General features: G+C 39.0%; 1 protein-coding gene across 1 annotated transcript in view; it reads left to right on the plus strand.

Annotated features, from left to right (window-relative positions):
* The window catches only part of LOC137502353 (uncharacterized), a 66843-nt gene that overhangs the window by 26280 nt on the left and 13672 nt on the right, over positions 1-26891 (plus strand). The window contains exons 3-4 of the mRNA XM_068229362.1: positions 12469-12548; positions 25373-25454. Coding sequence (XP_068085463.1) covers positions 12469-12548; positions 25373-25454 — 162 coding nt within the window. The remainder of the gene's footprint in view (positions 1-12468; positions 12549-25372; positions 25455-26891) is intronic.

Consider the following 26891-nt stretch of genomic DNA (forward strand, 5'->3'; position numbering starts at 1 on the left):
TGAGATATTTGTGTATCATATGATGCAAGCTGGCATAAACGTGGTCACACATCCAACTATGGAGTAGGGTTTGCTATTGACATTCAGACTGGTATTGTGCTAGATTACCATGTGCTGTCAAAGTACTGTCAGAAGTGTGTGGTAGCTGAAAGGGACTTGGGGAAACATAGTTCAGAATTTGATATATGGTATGAAGGTCATAACAATTCTAGTGAGTGTGAAAAGAATTATTGTGGATCCTCCAATGCTATGGAAAAAGATATTGGAGAGATTCTGTGGAGGAGGTCACTTGGCAAGGGGTTCCGCTACACTACCATGTTGTCAGATGGGGATGCTAAGACTCATGTTCATTTAAATCAGATTCAAGTATATGGACCAGGTATCACCATAGTAAAGGAAGAGTGCATTAATCATGTATCAAAACGCCTTGGCACTGCTCTTCGCAATACTGTTAGAGATTGGAAGGCAAAGGGTGAAACACTAGGTGGGCGGAAGGAGGGCAGCTTGACGGAAACCACCATGACCAAGCTTGGGCATTATTTCAGACATGCCACAGTCAACAACATCCCAGATGTGGCTAAAATGAAGAGGGCAATTTATTCTACCCTTAGATATTGCATGTCAACAGATCTCAACCCTCAGCATATAACTTGCCCCAAAGGTGTCGATTCTTGGTGCTTCTTTAATAGACAGCAGGCAGAGGGGAAACCAGTTGACAGTCATAGTCGAATGACTTGCAAGCTTAGGCCATCTGTTGTGATCAAGATTGCACCAGTATATCAGCGACTGGCTTCAGATGAAATGTTGCGACGTTGTTGTGCTGGTAAGACCCAGAATGCCAACGAGTCACTTCACAGCATGGTTTGGTCTAAGTGTCCGAAGGAAGTATTTATTTACAAGTCAAAACTTGAACTAGGTATACTCAGGGCAGTCTCAGAGTTCAACATGGGACACTACAAGACAGCTGAGACACTTCATGCCATCAGGAATTCACTTCTTTCTTCAACCACCCAGTCATTGTGTAAATCACAAGACAACCGTCGTGTAGCTCGGAGCAGGAAGAGGACCAGTGAACAACACAAAAAGGAGAGAAAACATCACAAACTGGTAAAAATATCAACAGAAGAAAGATTTAGGAGGTCTGAAGGTGCAACGTATGCTGCAGGACAGTTCTAAAGTGAGTTGATTTTCTTATGCATTTTTCTCACATTTGTTTTTTCTCATGTATTTGTGTCTTAAAAATGCTCCTTGCGACACAATTGTGACCTGAAATGAATGAAACTTGGTGAGTCTACTCTTATATGTGCTAGGATGGGAAGTTATCATAGGTTTTGACATGGACTGGTTTTTTCTATTGATTTCCTGATGTAGAATTTGGGTCATGCTGTGAATTTTTAAATAAAAAATTTAATGAAGATTTCAGAATTTCTGGAAGGAAAACTATAACTCTGATAACAAAACCGTTTATAACTTTTGTTTCTGTATGCAAGAGCTACATTTCAGCAAATTTTTAGCTTCATCAGACAAAAACTTCATCGCAAGGGACTTTTCCGCATGAGTGCATTTTAAATGACAAAAAAAATAATAACTTCAGAACCAAGGTACATACACAGCTAAAATTTAGCACAGGGTCTAACTGTATTACAATACATGTGTACATAAAATTTGGTTCCAATAGCATGTAAATTGTAGAAGTTTTCAAATTCAGTCATAACTCCCCTTAAAGCGCATATAAAAGCTATATGTTTATGGCTAAGATTCATGGATGACACCTTTGTGGTTATTGACAAAAATGTTACTAACAGTGACAAAGTTTTAGAGAAATTAAATAAAATTGACCCTAATGTAAAATTCACCAAAGAAGACGAAGTTAAACAGTCCATAAATATTCTAGATATAACGATCACACGCGTCAATAATACTTTTGATTTTCAAATATACGGGAAGGCCACACAATTTCCTATAACCATAAATAATTCCTTTTTACATCCCAATACTCATAAACAGGCGTCATTCTATAATTTAATACACAGAGCTTTGAAAATCCCACTCTCCCCTCACAGCTTAAAAATTGTATTAAACTATATAAGGAACTTGGCTAAACTTAATAGGTTCAAAGTTGAAATGATTAACCGGTTAATTGATAAAGTTAAATAAAAGCTATCCACGAATCTCATTCCGGATAAACCTAAAAAACTAGTTATGCCATGTTTACGTAGAACAACCCAGCCGTCCACCAGATCGCAAACACACTCAAGAAATACGACATTAATATTGCCTTCAGAACAGTAAATACAAATCAAAGTATATTTTTTACTTATAATAAAGTCAATTATAAAAACAGCCGTTTTTCGAGATCTGGTATTTACAGACTAACTTGCGCTCAGTGTGGATTTAGTTACGTTTGTCAAACTGGGCGCAGCTTCTATACAAGATATACGGAGCATTACAATGCCTTCAAACATAACAAATATCCAGCGATGAGCTCACATATGTGTGAAACAGGACACCAGTTTACATCAATTGATAAGGATCTCACTATTCTAACATGTATAGGCAAAGGAAAACTTATGAATGAATTAGAAAGTCTTTACATCTTTTTAGACCAAGCCTATAACAAAGACCATAATCTTAATGATGCCACAGAGGCAAAATATCCTTTATATGAGCTAACATTAAAGTTATTAGGTATTGTGAAGTCGAAACAATACAATCCTGCAGACTTTTAGAACTTTTTGTTCTAAAGTTCCCACCACCTCGCCAAATGTTAGGTCCGCCCATTCTGCTCCTAACAGCCCTCAAACAACAACACCTGCACGCAAGGATCCGTTCCCCTCCCCCCCCCGCCGTGTCCTTCACCGCCTCAGCCACACGGGTATAATACTAGCAGTAGAAAGGTTGCTGGAACAGCCCGACGTACTTAACACGCACTGTGCGAGTAAATACCGCCTTAGTCTCATGCACAATACTATTTAACTAACTCTCTTTAACATTTTGTTTCAGGTAAAACTCGATCATTTCTTCGAACAAATGTTTCAACAGGGTTAATAACACCTACTTGACCGTCTTTTGGATCTAAATGATTACCGTACTAACATAACTAAATACTGACATAAGCTAGCTTTGACACAACATTTTAGCTTTAGCAACGCCTCCACAAGAAGTCCCATCTTCTTTTCTACGACTTTCTGATAAATCAACTGTACATATTTTAACACATTTGATATGTGCTCACTTCTATTTTAAATAACTGACATTGATTTTACTATATTGAACTCATGCTATGGGAATGGAGTAACCATCCCCCTTGGATGATAGTGCTTATACACTCAAGGCCATCACAGTCCTAATGGTGTATAAAAAGAGGATCCATTTTGGTTTTAAACGCTCAAATATTCATGATTAACCACGTTATAATCTTCAAAAACTGTTAATTGACAGTATTTTAACGTACTTTCCGTGCAATATCCCTATTTTAGATGTTATAGTACAGCATTTTATGAGATCATTGTCCAACATTTTACTCTATAGTTTATAAGATTAGAAAGATCCTGTACCCATTAATTTTTAAGATTGATATAGGCTGATGATGCCCGTAAAAACGGTGAAACATGTGCCTAAGACCTTTATGTATTATGTAGATGTAAATAGTGGATTGTATTGCATTATACTGAAGAGGTGGATCTATAAATATTATTATAATATTTGTGACTAAAAAGATCCGACCCAACTGATACAACGTCTCCTAAAATCATTCCCAAAATACCTCGTTTTTATTTACAGAACAAGAGAAGATAAAACTAATAAGTATGAACCCCGGACTGCCAGTAGCGAAAGCTTTACCTAAGATCCATAAGGCTGGCGTCCCCATACGCCCCATCATCAATTATAGGCCAAGTCCATTGTATAAATTAACACAATTTATCCAGAAATTTCTAATAAAGAATTATCCTTTTCTGTTGAATAATTCTGTGAAAAATACCATTGAGTAAATTAAAAAGCAAGAGAGATTTGAAATGCAGCCTTTCCACTCGTTGCATTCTGTCGATACAACAAATATGTATCCGAGTGTCAGTACAAAGAAACTTTTTCCTATTATCCAAAATAATTTAAATAAAAATAGTAACCTCAGTAAATTCAAGATTCTAGATTTCATGGAAATTTTGAAACTAGTAGTTAAGAGTAATTTATTCCTTTTTAATAATTGCATGGATCTGCAGGATGGTTGGCTATGGGGTCGCCAGCCTCAGGGATATTAGCAGAAATATACATTGACTATTTAGAGCATACGGCAATTAATAACAATAGTGAATTTGCGAACATAAAATTTTGGGCCAGATTTGTAGATGACACTCTCATAATCCTTCACAAAAGAATTACTTATGCAGGCTCCACCCTAAACAATTTAAACAATATTGATCCATAGATAAAGTTCACTCTGGAATCTGAGTAAAATGGAAGCATACATTTTCTAGATCTCACGTTAAACAGACTTCCTACTTCGATAGAATACAATATTTACAGGAAACCGACACAGGCCGCTACTACCATCAAGAAATATTCATTCCATCCCAAAGTCGAAAATGTGCTACCTACAGCAGTATGGTAGTTCGGGCATTCAGTATACCGCTAAATAGAGAAAATTGGAATAAAATATTAAATACAATTCGATCCATAGCTGGCATACCAGTCGTACCGGCATTTACTCGTACAAGTAAACAAAGGGCAAGAGATAGCAAATATTCCTTACTTAAGAAGGAAAACAGAGAATACTCACCAAATAGTTCAGTAACAGGCCATAAACCAGAGGCAACTCACACTGAACCAAAAGATTTGCACGGTAGGAAATATTAGAAACCGTGAAAGAAAAATTTGCGAGTTTTTCAAAAAACTAAATTATTTAATTTCTGCTATAAGAGAAAGTTACATATGATAGGAAAATAAAACTCCCTTGAAACTACAGGTGCACCTTCACAAGGACAAACAGTTTAACTAATTAAAGTGGTAAATTGATCAATAAAGTAAATACTGAATTGGGATAACAAATTAGTATGATAATTAGATTATTAATATGATAATTAGATTAAATTAGATAAACGCTGAATTGAATAATGAATTAATATGATAATTTGATGAATTAAATAAACTCTGAAATGAGATGACGAATTAATATTTTAAATGGGTTTATTAAATAATTCTGAATTGAGTAGAAATGTATAACTAGTGTCAAGGGGCGCTTTTCAATTTAATTTATAAATTGACTTAAATCGAGATTAAATTACAAGATAATTGGTTGTCAGAAAATGTCCATGGACTAAACTTTACTGCGTGCCTGGGAGGCTCAATCTTAATCTTTCAAAAATTTACTTGCGTACAAATAATTAATTGCATCCTTTCTAAAGGAATCATTTTGTACATTAGGTGAAACACTGCTAAGGTGAGGCTGCGAGATCATCCCATGAACCGGGTCGCAATAGGCACAACAGGAAAATTAATTAACATTCACAGAAAGCATATCCAAAACCGAAGGCGCTCACAAAGATAGATAGACATTAAACAGGTCACGAAACGACCCCAAAAATTCACCGTGCTTCGAAATGGAAAAACAAAATAGTACCAGAATGGTAACGTGCCCACCAAAAATTAGAAATCAATCATTAGTTGTCAGAGCAAGCAGCTCTAATCAACAACAAAAAGAAGCACACATAGAATGAAATCAGGATGAAGAGCAACCCAGCTCAAACCACCAGGAAGAACTCGCACATTCAATTCATAAATCAACTAAGGCGAAGAATTAAGAGCCAACAGCTCCCAACTTAATGGTGCGCTCCTCACAAAACTAATTAATTCAGCAATATAATCAATCCTTATGAATAATCCAAAACAGTAGTTCCCATGGACGATGGTTGCCATGGAGACGACAACAACAGTAAGCAGTACTGAAGTGTAAAAGAAAGACAGAAAAGATAAAATTTAAAGAAAGAAATAGATCCCGATCCACGGAGATAATCTCGCGATCTCAATCCTTTTAATGGATGACTTCACATTATTAAATTATTTCACTCCTAACTTCTTTAACTAAATCCGAAACAGGAACATTATTTAGTGCCAAGAACATCTCGTCGAAAAGGTTTTCTTCTACTCATAGTAGGTTAAAACGGAGCAGACAGTAGGCCGAAAATCAAACATGTTACAACATTTTAAAATTTGTGAGAACAGAAGAACCATCAATTCGGTATTTCTCGGACAGCATGCGACTGCAATTTTAAATAAACTTCCAAGATGTGGTCATCGAGCTCCAGGAGAAAAGGAAAATAATATCATCTTGATGTAGACTTACATTTTGGTCCATGAGTAGAAACTAATGCATGGCGTCATTTGGGATGTAGGTTACTTACAAATTCATTGAGATAGAATTAAGTAGAATAAGTAGCGGACGTCCACTCCAGGAAAGAAAATAAGATAAAAACAACACTTCAGGGTGTTAGCCCTGATCCTTTACATGCTATCCAGGCATGTTGAGGTAGGTAGACGCTCTAACCAAGAGCCACCACATTAAGCTTCTGACCTTCATGGCGCTCGACAATCAACTGACTTCACGCTACCCGGCGATGTACAGTAAAAGAACTTAGGACAGCGAGCGGGCCAATTAAGACTCGCTTTCCGGCTGGTCCGACATCAGACCGGTAGACAAGAGACATGAGATCAGGAAACATCGTATATGAACGATGGAATATAGCCCCGTGGGTGGAGAAGATGCAATTACATTTAGCGACCTAAGTCGCACAGGGAAAAGGAAAAGGAGCGAGATGGAATAAAGTGATACAGATTTCAATGGCAAGTTAGCCAGGCCGTAGATTCAAATGCAACCGTAAATATGACGCGAAGGTTTGAGTATTTGTACATAAACAGATCAACATTAACAGTGTATCAAGTGATTGCTATAAGTTTTTTTTACAATTTTATTCAGCACACAGTGTAAATAAGCGATTCAAAAGACTTTTATACGTCGATAACATGTCAAATCTTTTTCATCTTTTATTCTTAAACGCTATGTATTTATTTATGTATAATAACGTCAATTTTAATTATCATGTCCTTTCTCAATTGTGTGGTTAAAATATTTATGGCTGATGATGACATTTAAATATTGAAACCGGCACCTTTATTCAATAAATCTCAGTGATATGCACATACCAACCTTACGTGTTCGCTCTGTATAGGAAAGGAGTGTTCTCAGCTTTGACTGGCGGTGTAACCGCAAGGTAAACCCAGCCAGTGCCTGCGCCCCATATTCCCTCAGTCGTGTTTGCCGTGTTATAGTGTGTGAAGTGTAGCCTCATGGTGATCGTGACAACACAAAGGCACAACGACGCCATTTGGACCCCGTCTTGCAGGGTAGAATACTCGGCCGCCTGGAAGCAGGCCAGACACGGACCGAAGTCGCTGTATCCTTGATTGTGCCATAAAGTTTCATTTCCAGGTTTTGGGGACGGTTTCAAGACACAGGAAATGTTAGTCATAGGCCGGTACCTGGTCTATCAAGGGTAACCACCCCACAGCAAGACCGATATCTGGCCTTAACCACCTTATTTAATGTAAAAAATTTCATTTTTGGTCCATATAGAATCAAGATTTTCATTAGGAAATATGGGTAAGTTGTTCCACCTATACAATACTACAAAGTTGTGAAGTTACTAATACGTCAGATATTTATTTATCTTATTTTATTTTATTTTACATTATAGTTGCCATCATCTGCCTAAGAAAATTGTTACAAGGCATTCTGAAAACTACACTAATATAATTTTAAAATTTATGTATGTACAACTTGTTCTTCAGGTAAGTTTTTGCATTGGGTGTATACCACAAAACTTGTATATTTAAAATACAAAGACTGGAATAATTCTTATGAGATACAATACAATCTTTTGAATATAAAAATATAAATGACGTTGTCAAATTGCTTGTGGATGTTATAAAGATTGAATACAGCATTGAGTTTTTGTAAATATTCTTCATAAAATATATCTTAATTGCACATTAAAGGCATTCAATTGGCCTTATCAGATTATTAACGTTCTTAATTTTATTTAACACAGTAAAATTGGCTGATAAAATATTAAAAGGCATTATACGTGAGGGAAAATCAGATTACAGCACCAAGTTTTTGATAAAACAGCTCCTCGCAGTATATATGTAACAAAGGCTTTTCAGTCTGTCAAAAACACAGCAAATACAATGTAAATTATAACACTATAAACATACCTGTAAAATACCTATATGTATGTTTCGTCAAACAAAACGTAATTTCCATACAACATACGAAGAACACAAAAACGTGATCAGATATAATCGGCATTCAGCTTTCGGGGAGCACATATACGACTGTTCACACCATTTCACAAACATTATTACTGATCTAAAAATTTACACTTCGAAAATAAAAGTAAATCTTTGAATATAAAAGAAGCAATAGAAATTTACGTCGCAAAAATGCTAATACGAATAATCTGAATGAGCATACACATTTAAATAATTCCCCCTATTCGCTCTACTCACATAATATCTGACAAAACCTACTCATTAAATTGCTTTTATCATAATAATAATAATAATAATAGTAATAATAATAATAATACCGTTCCTTACTTTAAAAAATAATTATTAAATTGCATTCATCATATTACATAAAGGTACATTTAAAATGAAATAGGTCAATAACATCTCTCCCCTCTTCAGTGATGATGGAAGTTTCCACAGCGCTCCAGCCGCTCCGCCCTACTTCTCCCTCCCCTCTCTACTGTATAGTGTACTCGATTTAATCATCCAATAGGAGAGATCCATATCGCTCTACAAGGCCCCTCCCTTTCTTGCCCTCCCCTCTCCACGCGCAGCGTGCCCCACCACAAACTTTCCACGACCACAGTCCTGAGATAGTATTTGGTGACAACGGACTTAACATCGGCAGTCTAGATAATTATGTAAGTTTTAATTATATTAATAATTGTACATATTTTATTTTTGTCATTACTGTTTCATGTTATCACTAAACTCTCTATCATTGACAAGTTTACGCTATGTAAACAATACTGTACATATATAAGCTTGTTTTTAAGTGATTTGATAGAATCCGATGATGTTCTTGTAGAACGAAACATGTCATTCTTTGTATGTTAGTGTGTATTTTACAGGTATGTTTATAGTGTTATAATTTACATTGTATTTGCTGTGTGTTTGACGGACTGAAAAGCCTTTGTTACATTAAACTAAGTCAACACTGGAAAACATGGCTTCATTCTTAACAAAAAAAAATCATAGTATATATGTTAATGACCTGTGTAGAATGTTCGAGTTTGTCTTGATAGTATCTAGAGTATAGAGACTAATATCTTGTGTGAATACTGTAAATTAAATTACATTAGACCGAGCTCGATAGCTGCAGTCGCTTAAGTGCGGCCAGTATCCAGTAATCAGGAGATCGTGGGTTCGAGCCCCACTGTCGTCAGCCCTGAAGATGGTTTTCCGTGGTTTCCCATTTTCACACCAGGCAAATTCCGGGGCTGTACCTTAATGAAGGCCGCGGCCGCTTCCTTGAAATTCCTAGGCCTTTCCTATCCCATCGTCGCCATAAGACCTATCCGTGTCGGTGCGACATAAAACAAATAGCAAAAAAAATACATTAGTATATTTTTCACGTAATATTGATCTTATATTTTGAAACCCGTAGCCATAAATATGCATAAATTTGAGTATTGTAGATTGATGGCTGAGATTTCTTGAAAACACAATATGTTCAGAAGGATTTTTGGAGGGTCTAGAAAGATTTCGAACCAAGGCGGACCTAAAGGAAGGAAATAAATTGCATATTAGCTTGACGGAAGCGGAGACAACGAGGAATTCCTTTTGTAAATAGAAACTCACCCGAAGCACCAAGTTGACCCGGTGTCTTGGGCCAGCTCACATGCTATATGACATCGAGCAGTGTCCATTAACACGGCAAGAACATGCACTTCCCCTTCACTGACATTAGGATAACCTGGCTGACACACGTCTGCCACTTATTGGCGTCCCTCGTTAAAGGCTTTTACACCGGGCGAGTTGGCCGTGCGCGTAGAGGCGCGCGGCTGTGAGCTTGCATCCTGGAGATACTAGGTTCGAATCCCAATATCGGCAGCCCTGAAGATGGTTTTCCGTGGTTTCCCATTTTCACACCAGGCAAATGTTGGTGCTGTACCTTAATTAAGGCCACGGCCGCTTCCTTCCAACTCCTAGGCCTTTCCTGTCCCATCGTCGCCATAAAACCTCTGTGTCGGTGCGACGTAAAGCCGCTAGCAAAAAAAAAAAGGCTTTTACCCAACGTGCCACTGTCCTGTAAGGCTATGCAGCTTCGCTGCAAGCTTCTTGAAGACCTTGAGGACACGCTCGTGCTGTACGATTCCAAAACATCGTGACAACAAGGTAGGTATAAAACTAACGTGTGCTGTCAGTGACATTATTAGATTCCATTGCATAGCGTCTCATCAGCAATATTGTCCCTCTTAAAGTTCGAACCATCTTTTCTCCAGTACGTCAGTTTGCCTTCATTTACTAGAGCTAATTAAACATCGTTTCTGTTTTCATCCACCTGTGGCCTACTTAATCTTCATGTGACCAGTCCGTTGAAAATATTTTATGGATATATCTGGAGAATCGCCTGTTTCAAGCATGTTTCTTCTCATGAAGTTAATATAGATTGTTGTTTAAAGCTTTGTTGTTGTGAACAAACGGGTTTGCCTTTCCGATATAAAATTTTACATTAAAGTCAATATAATTCTACATACATGTGCTTCGTGGCATATCCGTAGATGCAGCTGATCCTGAAGAGACTCATCTGAGATGAATTGAGCCTTGTGATTTTACAGGGAAGTATTATCCTGTGCTTTGGATCTTTGACTTTTTTGCAGCATTTGCTACACAGGACAATGGGAGTTTCTTCTGTTTTGCTGGTTGTTAGTTTCAAAATATACGACATTAGTTATGATCCTTCAACTGTCATTAGTTAGGTTGAGATTGATGAATTCATTTAAATATTGTTCTATTGATGAAATAATCAATGACATTTAACTAAATTGAATCCTTTCACCTTTGTTAGAACAGTGGAAGGTTCACTTGCGAGGAAGCAAAACCCGAGAGATAACATTAATCTAACATTCCATACAAAGTCAAGTGTAGGCTACTTCACTTGATTGATAATTTTTTTTTAAATGTTAGGCATTTCGGGTCATGTCTAGAAAACATACTAGGTAGTTTTAAACTTCTTGAACAGAATCCTTTTAAGACCAAACCAAAACCTGTGGCTCTACAGCTCTGATGGACATTACCCTGTCAAGCGACCCCTGCTCAGCCTGATGGCCTGCAGTTTACAAGTCGGTGTTTGGTGAGCATGACAAATTTTCTTGGCCATTATTCTTGGCTTTTTAGACTATGGACTCTCTCTCTATCAAATAACAACTTCTTTGTTCTCATACAACCTGACTGGACCAGCAACTAGCCGTCAGATTGCGATAATAATCTCTGACTTGTCCGAGAATCAGTTCTGTGGCTTCCGGGAATGCGGTGTACTTGCTATCCGTAGAGAACACGGCCATCATTATCCTTTAAAATCTGAATGTAAATGTTGTAAGTCTGTATTAATAAAGCCTTCAGATTTTCTAGAGGCAATGAAACCGAGCTCGATAGCTGCAGTCGCTTAAGTGCGGCCAGTATCCAGTATTCGGGAGATAGTAGGTTCGAACCCCACTGTCGGCAGCCCTGAAAATGGTTTTCCGTGGTTTCCCATTTTCACACCAGGCAAATGCTGGGGCTGTACCTTAATTAAGGCCACGGCCGCTTCCTTCCCACTCCTAGCCCTTTCCTGTCCCATCGTCGCCGTAAGACCTATCTGTGTCGGTGCGACGTAAAGCAACTAGCAAAAAAAAAAAGAGGCAATGAAAAGTTCAACAACTAACTATTTGTTGTACGAAATTGAACATGGTAGGCAAGAGGTAGACCTTTCTTATATTAAGATCCAATATATGTCTTTCTGACAATCAGAGTCGTCTGCGGGAACGCAAGAAAGAAACAAGTGACCAGTCATTTAAGGACACATAATACGATGAACACGATGACAGGAAGTTGTAGGAAGAGAAGAAAAAATTGCAGAGATTATTGTTGTTCTTCCAGTTTTTCTTTTTCTTTTGCTCCCTCTTCCAGTGCTGTCCTCTTTATCTTTTATGAGTTCCTTTTCTTATTCTTGTTCTTCATATAATATTGACTTAACACTTGTTTGCTTGTTTCCTTTTTACATTGGGAGAATAAATTGATATTGTTATTGTGCAATTATGCAGTATATTTTGTCAGCTGTGTCATGTCTTTTTATAAACATTTACTCTAGTTATCTGTTTACTCTACATTTCTTACTTTGTTTTGTATATTTGTTCATTACAGCCTTCCAGCGATATTAAGAATGAAATAACTGTAGACGAACACACAGTAGGTCAGCTGGTCGCTTGTTTCAAAGAAGAAAAGTAAGTACTGTTGAGCTTAATTAGATTTTACACCCATAATCCTCAACAATATGGAATTTGCTATTTATACACTGACTGACAGAGCAAAGGCAACACCAAGAATGAGTGGTCAGAACTTTATGCCAATTGCAGGGTAGACTGACGTCACTGAGGTATGCTCATGATGTGAAATGCGCCGCTGTGCTGCGCACGTAGCAAACGATAAATGGGACACGGCGTTGGCGAATGGCCCACTTCGTACCGTGATTTCTCAGCCAACAGTCATTGTAGAACGTGTTGTCGTGTGCCACAGGACACGTGTATAGCTAAGAATGCCAGGCCGCCGTCAACGGAGGCATTTCCAGCAGACAGACGACTTTACGAGGGGTATGGTGATTGGGCTGAGAAGGGCAGGTTGGTCGCTTCGTCAAATCGCAGCCGATTCCCATAGGGATGTGTCCACGGTGCAGCGCCTGTGGCGAAGATGGTTGGCGCAGGGACATGTGGCACGTGCGAGGGGTCCAGGCGCAGCCCGAGTGACGTCAGCACGCGAGGATCGGCGCATCCACCGCCAAGCGGTGGCAGCCCCGTACGCCACGTCAACCGCCATTCTTCAGCATGTGCAAGACACCCTGGCTGTTCCAATATCGACCAGAACAATTTCCCGTCGATTGGTTGAAGGAGGCCTGCACTCCCGGCGTCCGCTCAGAAGACTACCATTGACTCCACAGCATAGACGTGCACGCCTGGCATGGTGCCGGGCTAGAGCGACTTGGATGAGGGAATGGCGGAACGTCGTGTTCTCCGATGAGTCACGCTTCTGTTCTGTCAGTGATAGTCACCGCAGACGAGTGTGGCGTCGGCGTGGAGAAAGGTCAAATCCGGCAGTAACTGTGGAGCGCCCTACCGCTAGACAACGCGGCATCATGGTTTCGGGCGCTATTGCGTATGATTCCACGTCACCTCTAGTGCGTATTCAAGGCACGTTAAATGCCCACCGCTACGTGCAGCATGTGCTGCGGCCGGTGCCACTCCCGTACCTCAGGGGCTGCCCAATGCTCTGTTTCAGCAGGATAATGCCCGCCCACACACTGCTCGCATCTCCCAACAGGCTCTACGAGGTGTACAGATGCTTCCGTGGCCAGCGTAGTCTCCGGATCTCTCACCAATCGAACACGTGTGGGATCTCATTGGACGCCGTTTGCAAACTCTGCCCCAGCCTCGTACGGACGACCAACTGAGGCAAATGGTTGACAGAGAATGGAGAACCATCCCTCAGGACACCATCCACACTCTTATTGACTCTGTACCTCGACGTGTTTCTGCGTGCATCGCCGCTCGCGGTGGTCCTATATCCTACTGAGTCGATGCCGTGCGCATTGTGTAACCTGCATATCGGTTTCAAATAAACATCAATGATGTGTCCGTGCCGTCTCTGTTTTTTCCCCAACTTTCATCCCTTTCAAACCACTCTTTCTTGGTGTTGCATTTGTTCTGTCAGTCAGTGTATGTTGAGTAGCTCTCTCTGCAGACAAGACGTGGGGTGAAGTCCTCAATATCCCAATATCTTGGGTTCAAGGCAGCACAGGTCCATGCATATCGTTCTCGAATTCTGTTTCCTGTACTTCGCTCATGGTCTAAACTTGTTGGTTTGATCATGGCTTGTGAGAAAATTGCACGAAATTAAAGTAAGTCAGCCTGTGATCAGCAGGCCGCCTTGTTGGCACCAGTATAAAGGTCCCTATTTGGACATTATATATTTTCCAGCTAACTCATTCTTGGTTGCCTACGTTTCGCCATCGTGTGCTAAGTTGGGCTTATCAGTTGGTACTTAACACACCTACCAAGATGCAAGGCTTATGCATACCGTGGAGGCCACAACATAGGCTACTAGAAGCCTCAAGCAGTGCCAATGCACAATGAGACACTATGTCTCACTTCCAAAAATTGATGCCGGCCTGGCCATCAGATGATATAGATGTTGATTCCCATAGGGAACATGAATATTTGTCCTGAATGAGTAAATTTATAATACCTATATAATAGTCCATTATTGGACATTATAAATTTTCGACCTAACTCATTCTTGGTTGCCTGCGTTTCGCTCTCGTGTGCTAAGTTGGGCACATCAGTTGGTACTTAACACACCTACCAAGATGCAAGGCTAGTGCATACCGTGGAGGCCACTGCATAGGCAATGTGCAGAAGCATTAGCTCCCTTGGAGCGGACCTTGGAACAAAATTTCGGCTACACATTGTACTAATGAGACCAGGCACATGGTGTAAGGCTTAATACATATGCTTTTCTCATTTAGGGGAAAGATTGGAGGGTGATCTTTGAGACTTGGTGCTGGACTTTGAACAAGATAGTGGCTACACATTTGCTAATGGGAATACAGAGATGGTGTAACTTTTATACTCATAGGGACATAACGGAAGGCAACCTGAGGGAATCAGAGTTGAACTTGTAGTTCTGTACATGATAGTGTGTATACATTGTTTATTTGGGACTAGGGATATGGGTAAGGCATAACATATTTGGATTGCTTATATGGACGTAATGGACGTCAATTTCAGAACTGAGCGACCACGGATTCACTCACTTGTTGATTTAAAACTTTTGAGCTCATAGATTTGAAATTTAGAGACTTCTAATTGCATACCATAATGTTTACATCACCTAGAGATTAAAGTTTTGGCTTCAGAATTTAAATATATGTTGAAAGATACCTATCAAGTCTGTGTAGACTAACTTTGGAAGTTAGCGCTCCACTGTCATCAGAATAAAGGGCTGATCTGTGGATCGCTGGACAGAGGTGATGTTGTAACATTGCAGCCTTTCATGTCTGTGTAGGCTAAAATAGGAGGTGAGCGCTCTACTGCCATCAGCGTAAAAGGCTGATCAAAGAATGATAGTCAGAAGTGAACTTTAAAAGTAGCATTATATTTATTTATTAAATGTGCCACCAACAGAGACACACTCCAATTATAGGTAGCTTTTACCAATTATTTGACACAAATCACACAGAAATACCAAAAAGAAGAAAATATGAAAATGCTATGTAAATGAGATGATGAAATGGATGAAACAGCTTCACATAAATTATACAGAAGTCTGTTACTACATTTAAAAAATAAACTATAACCAAATAATTTAAATATTATACATATTAACAAATCACTTTGATGAGTACAATTCTTTATATATATTTACATATGTGTCACATTCATACACAAAGTCAAGATCTATATGATATGTATTAATTATGTTATTGTGTTTCACACATATTGATAAATGGAGAGTTCGTAGAAAATACAGTTTCAGAGATTGTAGTTATGAACAATTGCCAAAATCTTAAATGATTTTTTCTAACTTTAAAGCATAACTCGTGAAGCAAACTGTTGTCGTCAATTAATGCATTAACATTCTTATAGAGAGAAATTTGATGAGCTGTTACACACCCACTGGCTAGCGATACGTATTTAAATTCATTCAACAAAAATTATTTTGAAACATAATTTCTAAAAGGGAATTTCTAATATTTTTAGAATAAAGATATCTTTAAAAGCGTTTCTGCACTCTTTCAACTTGATTTTGATAATATTTATATCATGGAGACCAAATTATACATGAATACTCAAGTTTTGATCGGACAATACTGTTGAACAAGAAGTTAGTGATGTCTCTTGAATTTCTAATTAATAAACCATGGAGGATATTTTATCTTTGTGTGAAAATTCTTCATTGGTACCGTTTCACAAAATACAGAGTGTACCTGAGCAAAAAAGCACTCAACAGCCTGGTCAGCATTTGCAAATTCTACAATCTTAGACCAATCCATTTTCTCAAGCATTTTATACATATGAAAGAAATTAACCCCTCTAACGTCAAATAACCACTTAGATTGTTTAGGTTGTTGTGAAATGTGGTTACGCTCTCTGTTTAATATTAGTGTGACTACAATTACAGGATGATAACTATCCTTCTTAACGAAGGGGCACTCATCTTTGTATACTCTTAATGTGACCGGGCGAGTTGGCTGTGCGTGTAGAGGTGCGCGGCTGTGAGCTTGCATCCGGGAGATAGTAGGTTCGAATCCCACTATCGGCAGCCCTGAAAATGGTTTTCTGTGGTTTCCCATTTTCACACCAGGCAAATGCTCGGGCTGTACCTTAATTAAGGCCACGGCCGCTTCCTTCCAACTCCTAGGCCTTTCCTATCCCATCGTCGCCATAAGACCTATCTGTGTCGGTGCGACGTAAAGCCCCTAGCAAAAAAACACAAAAACTGTTAATGTGTTAATATTCGTAATTATAAGATCAAGTGTATTTCCATTTGCATTAAGAATATTATTATTTACAGTGTTTGCAGCAAAAAATTGCATTACATGACATCTTATGGAAGTCTTGCTGTACCCCCAGAGGAAGGTTATTCCTCAATCCTTGCAAATATAACCCCGGGTGGCTTGTTTCATGGTAGATATTTTCCTAAAGGCAGAGAGAGGCAAAGAGAGATGAACCAATCTTCTTAGTTTAATAGTTATTTCCTCCTCCCCACTATAGGAGTTAGCCATCACTCTAACAAATGGACTCTTTGGCCAATTACATTTACAGATATTTGATTCAGTTATGGTTGTGTGCTAATTTCACATGTTTTATGGAATTAAATTAAAAACTTTTCTTCTGCTTTTGTAAAACACGTTGTAGGAAATAAAAATAATTTTCTTGTCAAAGTATTGAATCACTACAAATATAATAACAGAAAAGAAAACATTGTTTTTCTCGAAGTGAAACAATGTTAAATATATTTTATATCTTTACTTAGATACATTTATGTATATTTTAAGTTTCAGTATACAATTGATGACATAAAATTATTAATGAATTCTTCTTCATGTGACTAAGCCAAGTTGACATAATTTCTGAGGAAAAAAATAACAATGAGAACCTCCCCCAGAGGTGAGCGATCTGTATATGTCCATAATTCCTTTTTGAGTTTAAATGTATCTATGGTCTGACTCGGAAGTGGGAAGTGGTGCTTGGTAGGAGGTGTGATTTGTACGCCTTTTAATCCTCAGGTTTGACCTGACAGCCAGGGGAGGATCTGTATCTTGTGGGATGCCTCTTTATAAATTTGGTCCACATGTACATCCCATTGAAAATTATTTTGAAACATTATACCTCAGTAGGTTAGTGAGGTCGTTACAGCAAGGGGTTGATTATATGAGGTTAGAAAGGGTGTTAGTGGGACGGCATCTACATTTATTATTAGGAAAAAAAAAGTACTTTTTTTGCTGACATTAATCTTGATTTGTCAGAGATTGAGTCATTGTTCGAGTTCATTTAAATTGGTTTGAAGACGGGATTGCAAGGATCAGTTATTGGATTCCACAGCCAGTAGTGCTGTGTGTTCAGCAAACTGACACAATGAAAGTGGGGATATCGGTTGGGTAATATTGTTACAAAACAGGACACACAAATGTGGTGACAGTGGGAACCTTGTGGTACTCATGCCTTAATTGGAGAGTTGTAGATAAATTTGTTTTGGACATTGATTTTCGCTAGGAAATTGGTGATTGTCTTTGGAACTCGAAGATGATGGAATTTATATATCATTCCCTTCAAAGGCATTCTCAACATCAAGACAGGTAAGGGCTGTGCATATTTCGTTAGGTAAATATTTTATAATGGATACAGAGATATGAAAGACATGGTCATATATGGAGTGCTGAGGACAGAAACTTGCGTATTACTGAGGTATGAGATGGAGGGAGTCGAGATTTTGTGTCCACCCTTTTCAATACTAATTCATTGATGTGAATTATACCGCATGTGGTTCATAAAAGAGTGGTACTAGTTTCGACACTGATTACCTGTCATCATCAGCCAGTGATACACTTGAACAAAATACAAACATTCAAAAAGCAGTATCAATCACATGGCACACATGCAATAGTGATTAAAAACAAGTAAAAATTATGGTACAAAATTATGGAATGGGATTATGGTGCATCAGACCTTGAAGTAAATTTCTTTAATATCTAAGGTGAGAAACTCAGTTGTTAAGTCCGTACACACTTGAGAGATGATCGAGCTTGAAGCATATAAGTCACAAAATGTTTATAATTTTGTCTTGTTAAAATAAAATTGCAAAATATATGTCCTTCATGTGAAGAATAACTTGTTCATATAAGTGTAACATTCGACGGTCTTAACTCAGATGGTTCCAGAGAAAATACTGTAGTCATATGAAGGTCTTTGAAACCATGCTTGATTCCCCTGCCTCCCTAAGCACTCCAAATATTAAAATATTCCCATGAACATTACAAGGCACACCTTCGAACCTGTGACCCATATATTCAGGAAGGGAAGAGTTCGAACCTTATTCTACTCTTCCTTGCGCGTTTGTAATTCTAACATGAAAAAATTGGCATTCATCATTTTTTAATTTTTTCATCAGGTTTCAGGGAGAGTAGAATAAGGTTCGAACTCTTCTCTTCCTGAATATTTGGGTCACAGTTCCGAAGGTGTGCCTTGTAATGTTCATGGGAATATTTTAATATTTGGAGTGCTTAGGGAGGCAGGGGAAGTTTGTGTAGACGGGAGGTGTGGTGAGGAATGTGGAGTCGGTTGCCAATAGTTAGCGGGGATTCTAATTCCTTAACTTTATCATGTAATTAATGTTGTGAAGTAGGTAGTTCAATATTGCATATTATGTCTGATATTGTTTGTATGTTACCCAATAGGTATGACTGAGGATGTTGGTTATGTTGCTATGGGTTTGTTAGTACATTTTTATGGTTTATAAGGCAGGGACATCGTCTCTTCCCATTGAATGTAGTATGGTGATGTCACGGTTCATTGCTAGGTTAAGACAGAGGATCAGAAATACAGGGCTCGTATCTGATTAAGAGTGGGTTGGGGGAAGAGAAATGTAAGTATATTATGTAACAGTTGATCGTAAATAGCTTGTAGTTTTTGTGTATATGAAGTAATTTTAAAATCTGTGATCGTGATGTAAGTACTGTATTTAGATCAGTATTTTGTACAATTTTCTGTGGTGGGTATATAAATATTATTTCTAAAGCTATTATTTGAGTTCCAACAGTGATTTCTATCTCTAAGTTTTCAGATAGATATTCGTTTAAGGAATGATCATGTTGTTCTTTAGGGATGGATTTGTGAATACTAATTGCTACCCCTCCGTGACATCTATTGGGGCAGCAGTCACTTGACCCTTAAAGAACACACATTAGTGTAATAAACATTCATTTACTAGAACAGTGGACTAGGATCAGGTAGAAATAATGCACAGTGCATTCATGTCGCCGAGAAAGTTCCGCCAAGGTGAGTCTGGAAGATCAATCGCACCGCTAGCTGGATCTGATACAGAACATCAGGACATTGGAATGGGACAATATTTTGGAGCTCCATAGTGATGGTTTTCAGAATGGTCTCAGTGCAAGGAGGGGAAGAGTGGAAGGGAAGGGAGGGGCAGGGATGTCAATTGGTGTTATAGGTAACACTTTTTCCGGCTGAGTGGGAGAAGGTTAAGGTTTACCCTTACATTTAACCGAGAAAGGGTGGATGATCTTCACTGCAAGTGATCCCCTTCTCGTGCAAGCACTGGAGGTGTGTTGTCCACTACAAATCGCACATATGAAGTGAGCAATAGTAGGATGATCAAAGAATTCGCAGCGATCGCAGTGTCGGCACTGTGGTCAAGGTGACCAAGAGGCCTCCACATGATGTCGCTTCACGTAGATCAGCAAACCATCCCTCAGAAACTGGTTCATGGTTGCCATAATCCGGGACAGGATACACATCAGTGAGGTGTGTCCGTTTAGAATTCCGGATCCGAATGGCCCGGAATGTTTGATGTCCCTGTTTCTGAACGTGATAACGTCCTCCGTGTAGCTGCTATGAACCCCATGTACCACCACTGACCAGGTGAAGGCTGGACGCAAAGGCGGTTAGTTGTGCAGCATTGTTGAACCTGGTTCTGTGCTGTAGCTTGTGTCCAAAATGTGCCATTCCTATTTTGTTGACTTGCACTCTATAAATATTTTTAGAAATTTTGATGGGGTACCCATCTTTGCTGTGCTGAATTTCTAGGAGATAATCTCGTATGGCATTGGGCAGAAGCTTGGTGATTATATTGTAGATTTGGAGCAAGTGGTTGATATCCTAGTTCAGATTTCTCATCTTCACTGTGTAGATTGGGACAGGCAGACCAGTGTTTGTTGTTGTGCCACTGCGTTGTACCTTGTATGAGCAGTGCAGGTTTTTTGCTTCCTCTGCTTAGCTCCTGATATTTACTGGCGGTAATATTGTCGATCGGTCCGCAGCTGGTAAATGGATCGGCGCTAGAATATCACTCTCCCACCGAGCTCGATAGCTGCAGTCATTTAAGTGCGGCCAGTATCCAGTATTCGGGAGATAGTATGTTCGAACCCCACTGTTGGGAGCCCTGAAAATGGTTTTCCATGGTTTCCCATTTTCACACCAGACAAATGCTGGGGCTGTACCTTAATTAAGGCCACGGCTGCTTCCTTCCCACTCCTAGCCCTTTCCTGTCTCATCGTCGCCATAAGACCTATCTGTGTCCGTGCAACGTAAAGCAACTGGCAAAAAGAATATCATTCTGATGTTGAGATGTGATATGCCTCCTCATTGAGAGTGGAGTGTGTGTTCTGCCCATCAATACAAACGGGATTTATTCCTCTGGAGCAATAGCAAGCTACATGCAATTATTTGGGATTGGAGAATCGTTGTCTTCCAGGCTCCTAGCCTTCTTCCCTGCATTCTTCTCCAACACAATTTGTTGTCCTCATGGTGGTGGTTATGGTGTAGTATTTGCGGACATCATGGAAGAAGCTTTTTCTAACTGATGGTGCTCTCTGTTGGTTTCTGTTGAAGTTGTTATGTCGCAGCTCATAGTTGCTTTGCCATACTACTCAATATCATAGGATATAAATTGGTTGTTTTTGATCCGTATTGAATTGTTATAACAGTAATAATTAAACTTATGTTTTACCGGGCGAGTTGGCCGTGCGCGTAGAGGCGCGCGGCTGTGAGCTTGCATCCGGGAGATAGTAGGTTCAAATCCCACTATCGGCAGCCCTGAAGATGGTTTTCCGTGGTTTCCCATTTTCACACCAGGCAAATGCTGGGGCTGTACCTTAATTAAGGCCACGGCCGCTTCCTTCCAACTCCTAGGTCTTTCCTATCCCATCGTCGCCATAAGACCTATCTGTGTCGGTGCGACGTAAAGCCCCTAGCAAAAAAAAAAAAACTTATGTTTTAGTGGTCCACCTTTCCAATACTATATAGTCGATACACATTGCATAATATAGGATTGAAAATGTGGACCATTAAAACATAAGTCTAATTATAATAGTGACACTAATCAATAGTCGAATCTCATGATGAACCGATTCTATGTAAAACGATTATATCAATACCCGTTTTCAAGTGAATATGAGTGGAGTTTTTGTTGTAGTTTTTGGGGTTCAAATCTCTATCTCAGAACACGCAGATTCAGCATTTGTTCCTGAATGGTGGTGGTGAGGAAGGCATTTATTTGAATGTGAATTGATGAAGTATATATTTTAACAGCAATTCATTTAGGTCTATTCAATAAAGGTGTATGTTTGGTTGTCTGTTAAGAGGTCCGAGAGATAAATCTGAGGTTTTCTCAATTTTGTGACTGTAATGACTACTAGGTAGGAAGAGGTCATACAGTACTCTGTCAATAAGGAAGAGGTTAAGCGCTACTATGTCTTTGAGGAGAAGGAGTTTCGCAGTACAGTGACATGTTAACCAGCTTGGTATGAAAATGTGAAACCACTTTAAAACTATCTTCTTAAGTGCGGATTCGAACTTATCATCCGTCGGGTGGATGTTCTTGGCTATAGGACCTAAAAACATGTAGCAAACTCGCTCTTTGGAGGAGGAAAGCACGCTGACTCCGGGATGCAAACAGGCTGATGCAGCATTGAGCATTGGGACTCCAAGCTAAGTTGCATGTTTTATCCTAAAGTTCTTTTTAATCCTACCCTGCATAGTGAAGTCATTAAAGCATTGTCATTTGGATCCACTGATTGTTTTGAATTCATGCTAATTCTTCACCATCATTTACTTTAGAATCTTGTCGATGAATACATGTCGATGTTTGAATTATTGTTTCATTTTGTTGCACCTCAAACCAATAGGGTCTGGTTACCTAGCGGGTAGGCCCCTTTGAACAAGAATTATGATCATCATCATCATCATTGATCTAGTCGGTGACCGCGTTTAGTCCCACTGTGTGAGGAACACCATCGGTCTGTGTTACATTTGAGGGGTGCCATTATGTATGGCATGCCCTGTGTCTATATTACCTGTGATTAGTACCACCATGAGAGGAACACCACGAGTACGACATGTGTGATTTGTACCACTATAGGAGGAAGGCCATGGTTCTACATTACCAGTAGTTAATAGTATTGCAAGGATCAGTGCATGGATTTTGGACCCTTGTGGACAACAAGCATTATCTCCGAAAATAAGGCATTGTAAATTGGCTCCACTAATTTTCTTTAATTCATGGCCCATTTGTCATTGTCATTTGTTTTAGATTTTATTACACAATACCAACAAGAGCATTTCCTTTAACGGTGAGTGTTGAAAACTTGATAATCATAGCAATTCTGATTGTAGAAATTTCAAACAAACATTAATTATCACTGCAAGTTTGTGAGGGAATGTAACCTTTGGTATCTATATTTTTTGCTTCTCATTTATTTAAACAGTGTAAGTGACACAAGTGTCCCCGGTACAATGGACCCCACACCTTATTGGTTTGTAAAGAACAAACAATTCCCAATAATGATATACCTGTTAGAAGTTCTGCAATTGTGCCAGCCCCCAAATATTTAGTTAACCAAAACGTGTATAGCAGTGAAGAACTGTTCAGGAGAGATTGTACTAGTTGAAGATTTTATTGGACTGGGGGAGTCATTTATTCTTAGTATCTTGTAGACTTGTCACGAAAGGAGAGATTGTACTAGTTGAAGATTTTATTGGACTGGGGGAGTCATTTATTCTTAGTGTCTTGTAGACTTGTCACGAAGGGAGAGATTGTACTAGTTGAAGATTTTATTGGACTGGGGGAGTCATTTATTCTTAGTGTCTTGTATACTTGTCATTTGTACTAAGGTTTGTTGACTACCTGTGTTTGGTATAGGCAATACTGATGTATCGCCTGGATGATCGATATGCAACCTTGTTTCGTTCTCTAATGTGTCAGATTATACATTGAAGTTGAACTGTGCAGTTGTGAATAATCCACAAGCCAACTTCCTGTACAACAAATTGATTGTTCCAGTTCGTATATTGCTCGTGATGTCATTTTAAGTGTTACAACATTTAAGCAGCGTTCTTCCTCTTATATCTTGCGAAGAGTTGAAGTCTGTTATGATATTTTGTCTTCTAATACCTTGCATAAGGAAGGTTATCGCACTTTGTTAGATTACCAAATTTGGTTGGGGATTGTCAGGCACCATCCCTGATTTTTATGTTAGAAATAACGCCAAAGTTCGGTGTGCCAGGCTGATAAATCTCGATTGTCTTTACACAAAATAGCAGAGGTTTTGGAAGCTTGAAGAACGCTATAAACCATTCCTTACTCCTGAAGAAAGGGCATGTGAAGAACATTTTTTGAACAATGATGAAATGGATGATTCTGGCAGGTTTAATGGCAAATTTCCTATTCGTTCTGAAGTGTCACCTCTACCTCAGTTTAAGCATAATGCTGTTAAAATGCTCGAATACACTGAAAATAAGTTTGCTAGGTAATGCCAGGTAATGTAATGTAATTTTCATGCGTGAATACAGTGAAACGGGACACATAGAAAATATACACCTTATGACTTCTAACTCATCAAGCATACATATGCCCCATCATTGTGTACTCAAAGATTCTAGCGTGAAAACCAACCAAACTGTTGAGTTTGACAGAAGTTGTGAATCTTGAAATGGGATAGTTTTGAACCCTTCGTAAACGGCTGACCCTGAAGTTTAGCCTGACTTCCTGTCTATTTTTTATGATTAATAACCCATCTTGAAACTCATTCAACTGATGTTCCTAAGATATACAAATTTGTGTTAATACAACCCGACCACAGGAGTCTTCGGAATATTGTGTGCTGTGAATCCTAGTGTGATGAAGAGAACTACCACCGTACTACTGTTATAAGTTCTGCCCGATTTCTTGCTCCGAAATTTCTAGTTCAGCTTGCTGACGAACACAAAGAATCTCACTCTACTGCATATTCTTATTTGTACCTTGATAAGTTGACAGGTATTAGCTCAGATGAAGTAGCTGAGGGGCTTCAGTCAGAAAGATGATTATCTCAGAAATTGGACATCAATTTGGCCAGAAGCCCTTGCCAATGTCCAGTAGATGATAGAGAAATCCTGACAACATATAATCTCCCTAAGGATGAAGCCATTAAATTATTAGTTACTATTTGACATCTTAAATGTGATGAGTCTCAATTAAAATGAAGTTGCGAATGCAGGTAAGAGGAGCATTTACCACAATAATTGCTTCCATATAGGACCCTCTTGATTAGTTTGTCTGTGCTGTGGTTAAGTGCAAACTTATCATGTATTCTATTAGGCAAATGGAAATTATATGGGCTTGTGTATTTGAGACTTTATCTAAAATTATTGAGGTTTGGTCTGCTATGTTATGTGATAAGAAGCAATCTTGGTACATATATTGCGTTTGCTTCTGATTATTGTATTTGATTTAGTCATCTTAATAGTAAAGTTTAATAACTTATTTTTTCGTTTTCTAGATTTGGGAATGTTCCATTAATTACCGGAGGTCCGGTGGGTACGTGTAACAGTAGGTGCAAGATAACGAAGGAAGGAAGTAAGGTAATGTGCACGTTGCCCACTCGTACTGAATGCAACGTACACATGTTCTGTGACTCTGAGAAAAGTCCAATCCATCGTAATAGCGAATGGGAACTCTGTTGTAATGAATGTGGTTCTAAGTTTACTCGGAAATGGCACTTTCGGCGTCACATTGCTACACATACTAGTGTGCGTCCAATTTCTTGTAAACAATGTGGCCTGAAGTTTTCAAACAAATCGCATTTTAATAGGCACCTCGTTACACATACTGGAGAGCGTCCATTTTCTTGTGAACAATGTGGTAAGAAGTTTAATCGGAAGTCAAATCTTCAGTGTCACCTTCGTATACATACTGGTGAGCGTCCGCATTCTTGTGATAAATGTGGTTCTAATTTTACTGAAAAGTCAAATCTTCGAAAACACCAGTTGACACATACTGGTGAGCGTCCATTTTGCTGTGAACAATGTGGTAAGAGGTTTTCTGATAGGTCTATTCTTCGGCGTCACCTTCTTAAACATACTGGTGATCGTCCATATTCTTGCCAACAATGTGGTAAGACGTTCTCTCACGAGATGAGTCTTCAGCGTCACCTTTGTATACATACTGCTGAGCGTCCATATTCTTGTGATAAATGTGGTTCTAATTTTACTGAACAGTCAAATCTTCGAAAACACCAGTTGACACATACTGGTGAGCGTCCATTTTGCTGTGAACAATGTGGTAGGAGGTTTTCCCTGAAGTCGAATCTTATGTTTCACCTTCGTACACATACTGGAGAGCATCCTCATGCCTGTACGCAATGTGGTAAGACGTTCTCTTACGAGAAGAGTCTTCAGCGTCATCTTCGCATACATACTGGTGAGCGTCCATATACTTGTAATCAATGTGGTGAGAGGTTTTCTGAGAGGTTTAATCTTCAGCGACACCTTCTTAAACATACTGGTGAGCGTCCATATTCCTGTGATAAATGTAGTTCTAATTTTACTTTAAAGTCAAATCTTCGAAAACACCAGTTAACACATACTGGTGAGCGTCCACTTTGCTGTGAACAATGTGGTAGGAGGTTTTCCCAGAAGTCGAATCTTATACGTCACCTTCGTACACATGCTGGGGAGCGTCGTTAAACCTTGTAAACAATGTGGTAAGAGGTTTTCTGAGAGGTCTAATCTTCGGCGCCACCTTCTTACACATACTGACTAGCGTCCTTATTTCTGTAGACAATGTGTTAAGACATTTTCTGAGAAGACGAGTCTTCAACGTCGTCTCCTTGTACATATTGGTGAGCGTCCATATTTCTGTGATCAATGTCCTATGTTTACCGTAAAATCAAGTCTTATTAGGCACGTAGTTACACATTCTCGTGAGCGTGCACATTTTTGTAAATAATGTGGTAATAAGTTTTCTAATAATTTTCATCGTGAGCGTCCTGACAAGGCGACTAGCAACACCTGCTTATC

This window comes from Anabrus simplex, chromosome 10, assembly GCF_040414725.1.
Source record: "Anabrus simplex isolate iqAnaSimp1 chromosome 10, ASM4041472v1, whole genome shotgun sequence".
NCBI lineage: Eukaryota > Metazoa > Arthropoda > Insecta > Orthoptera > Tettigoniidae > Anabrus > Anabrus simplex.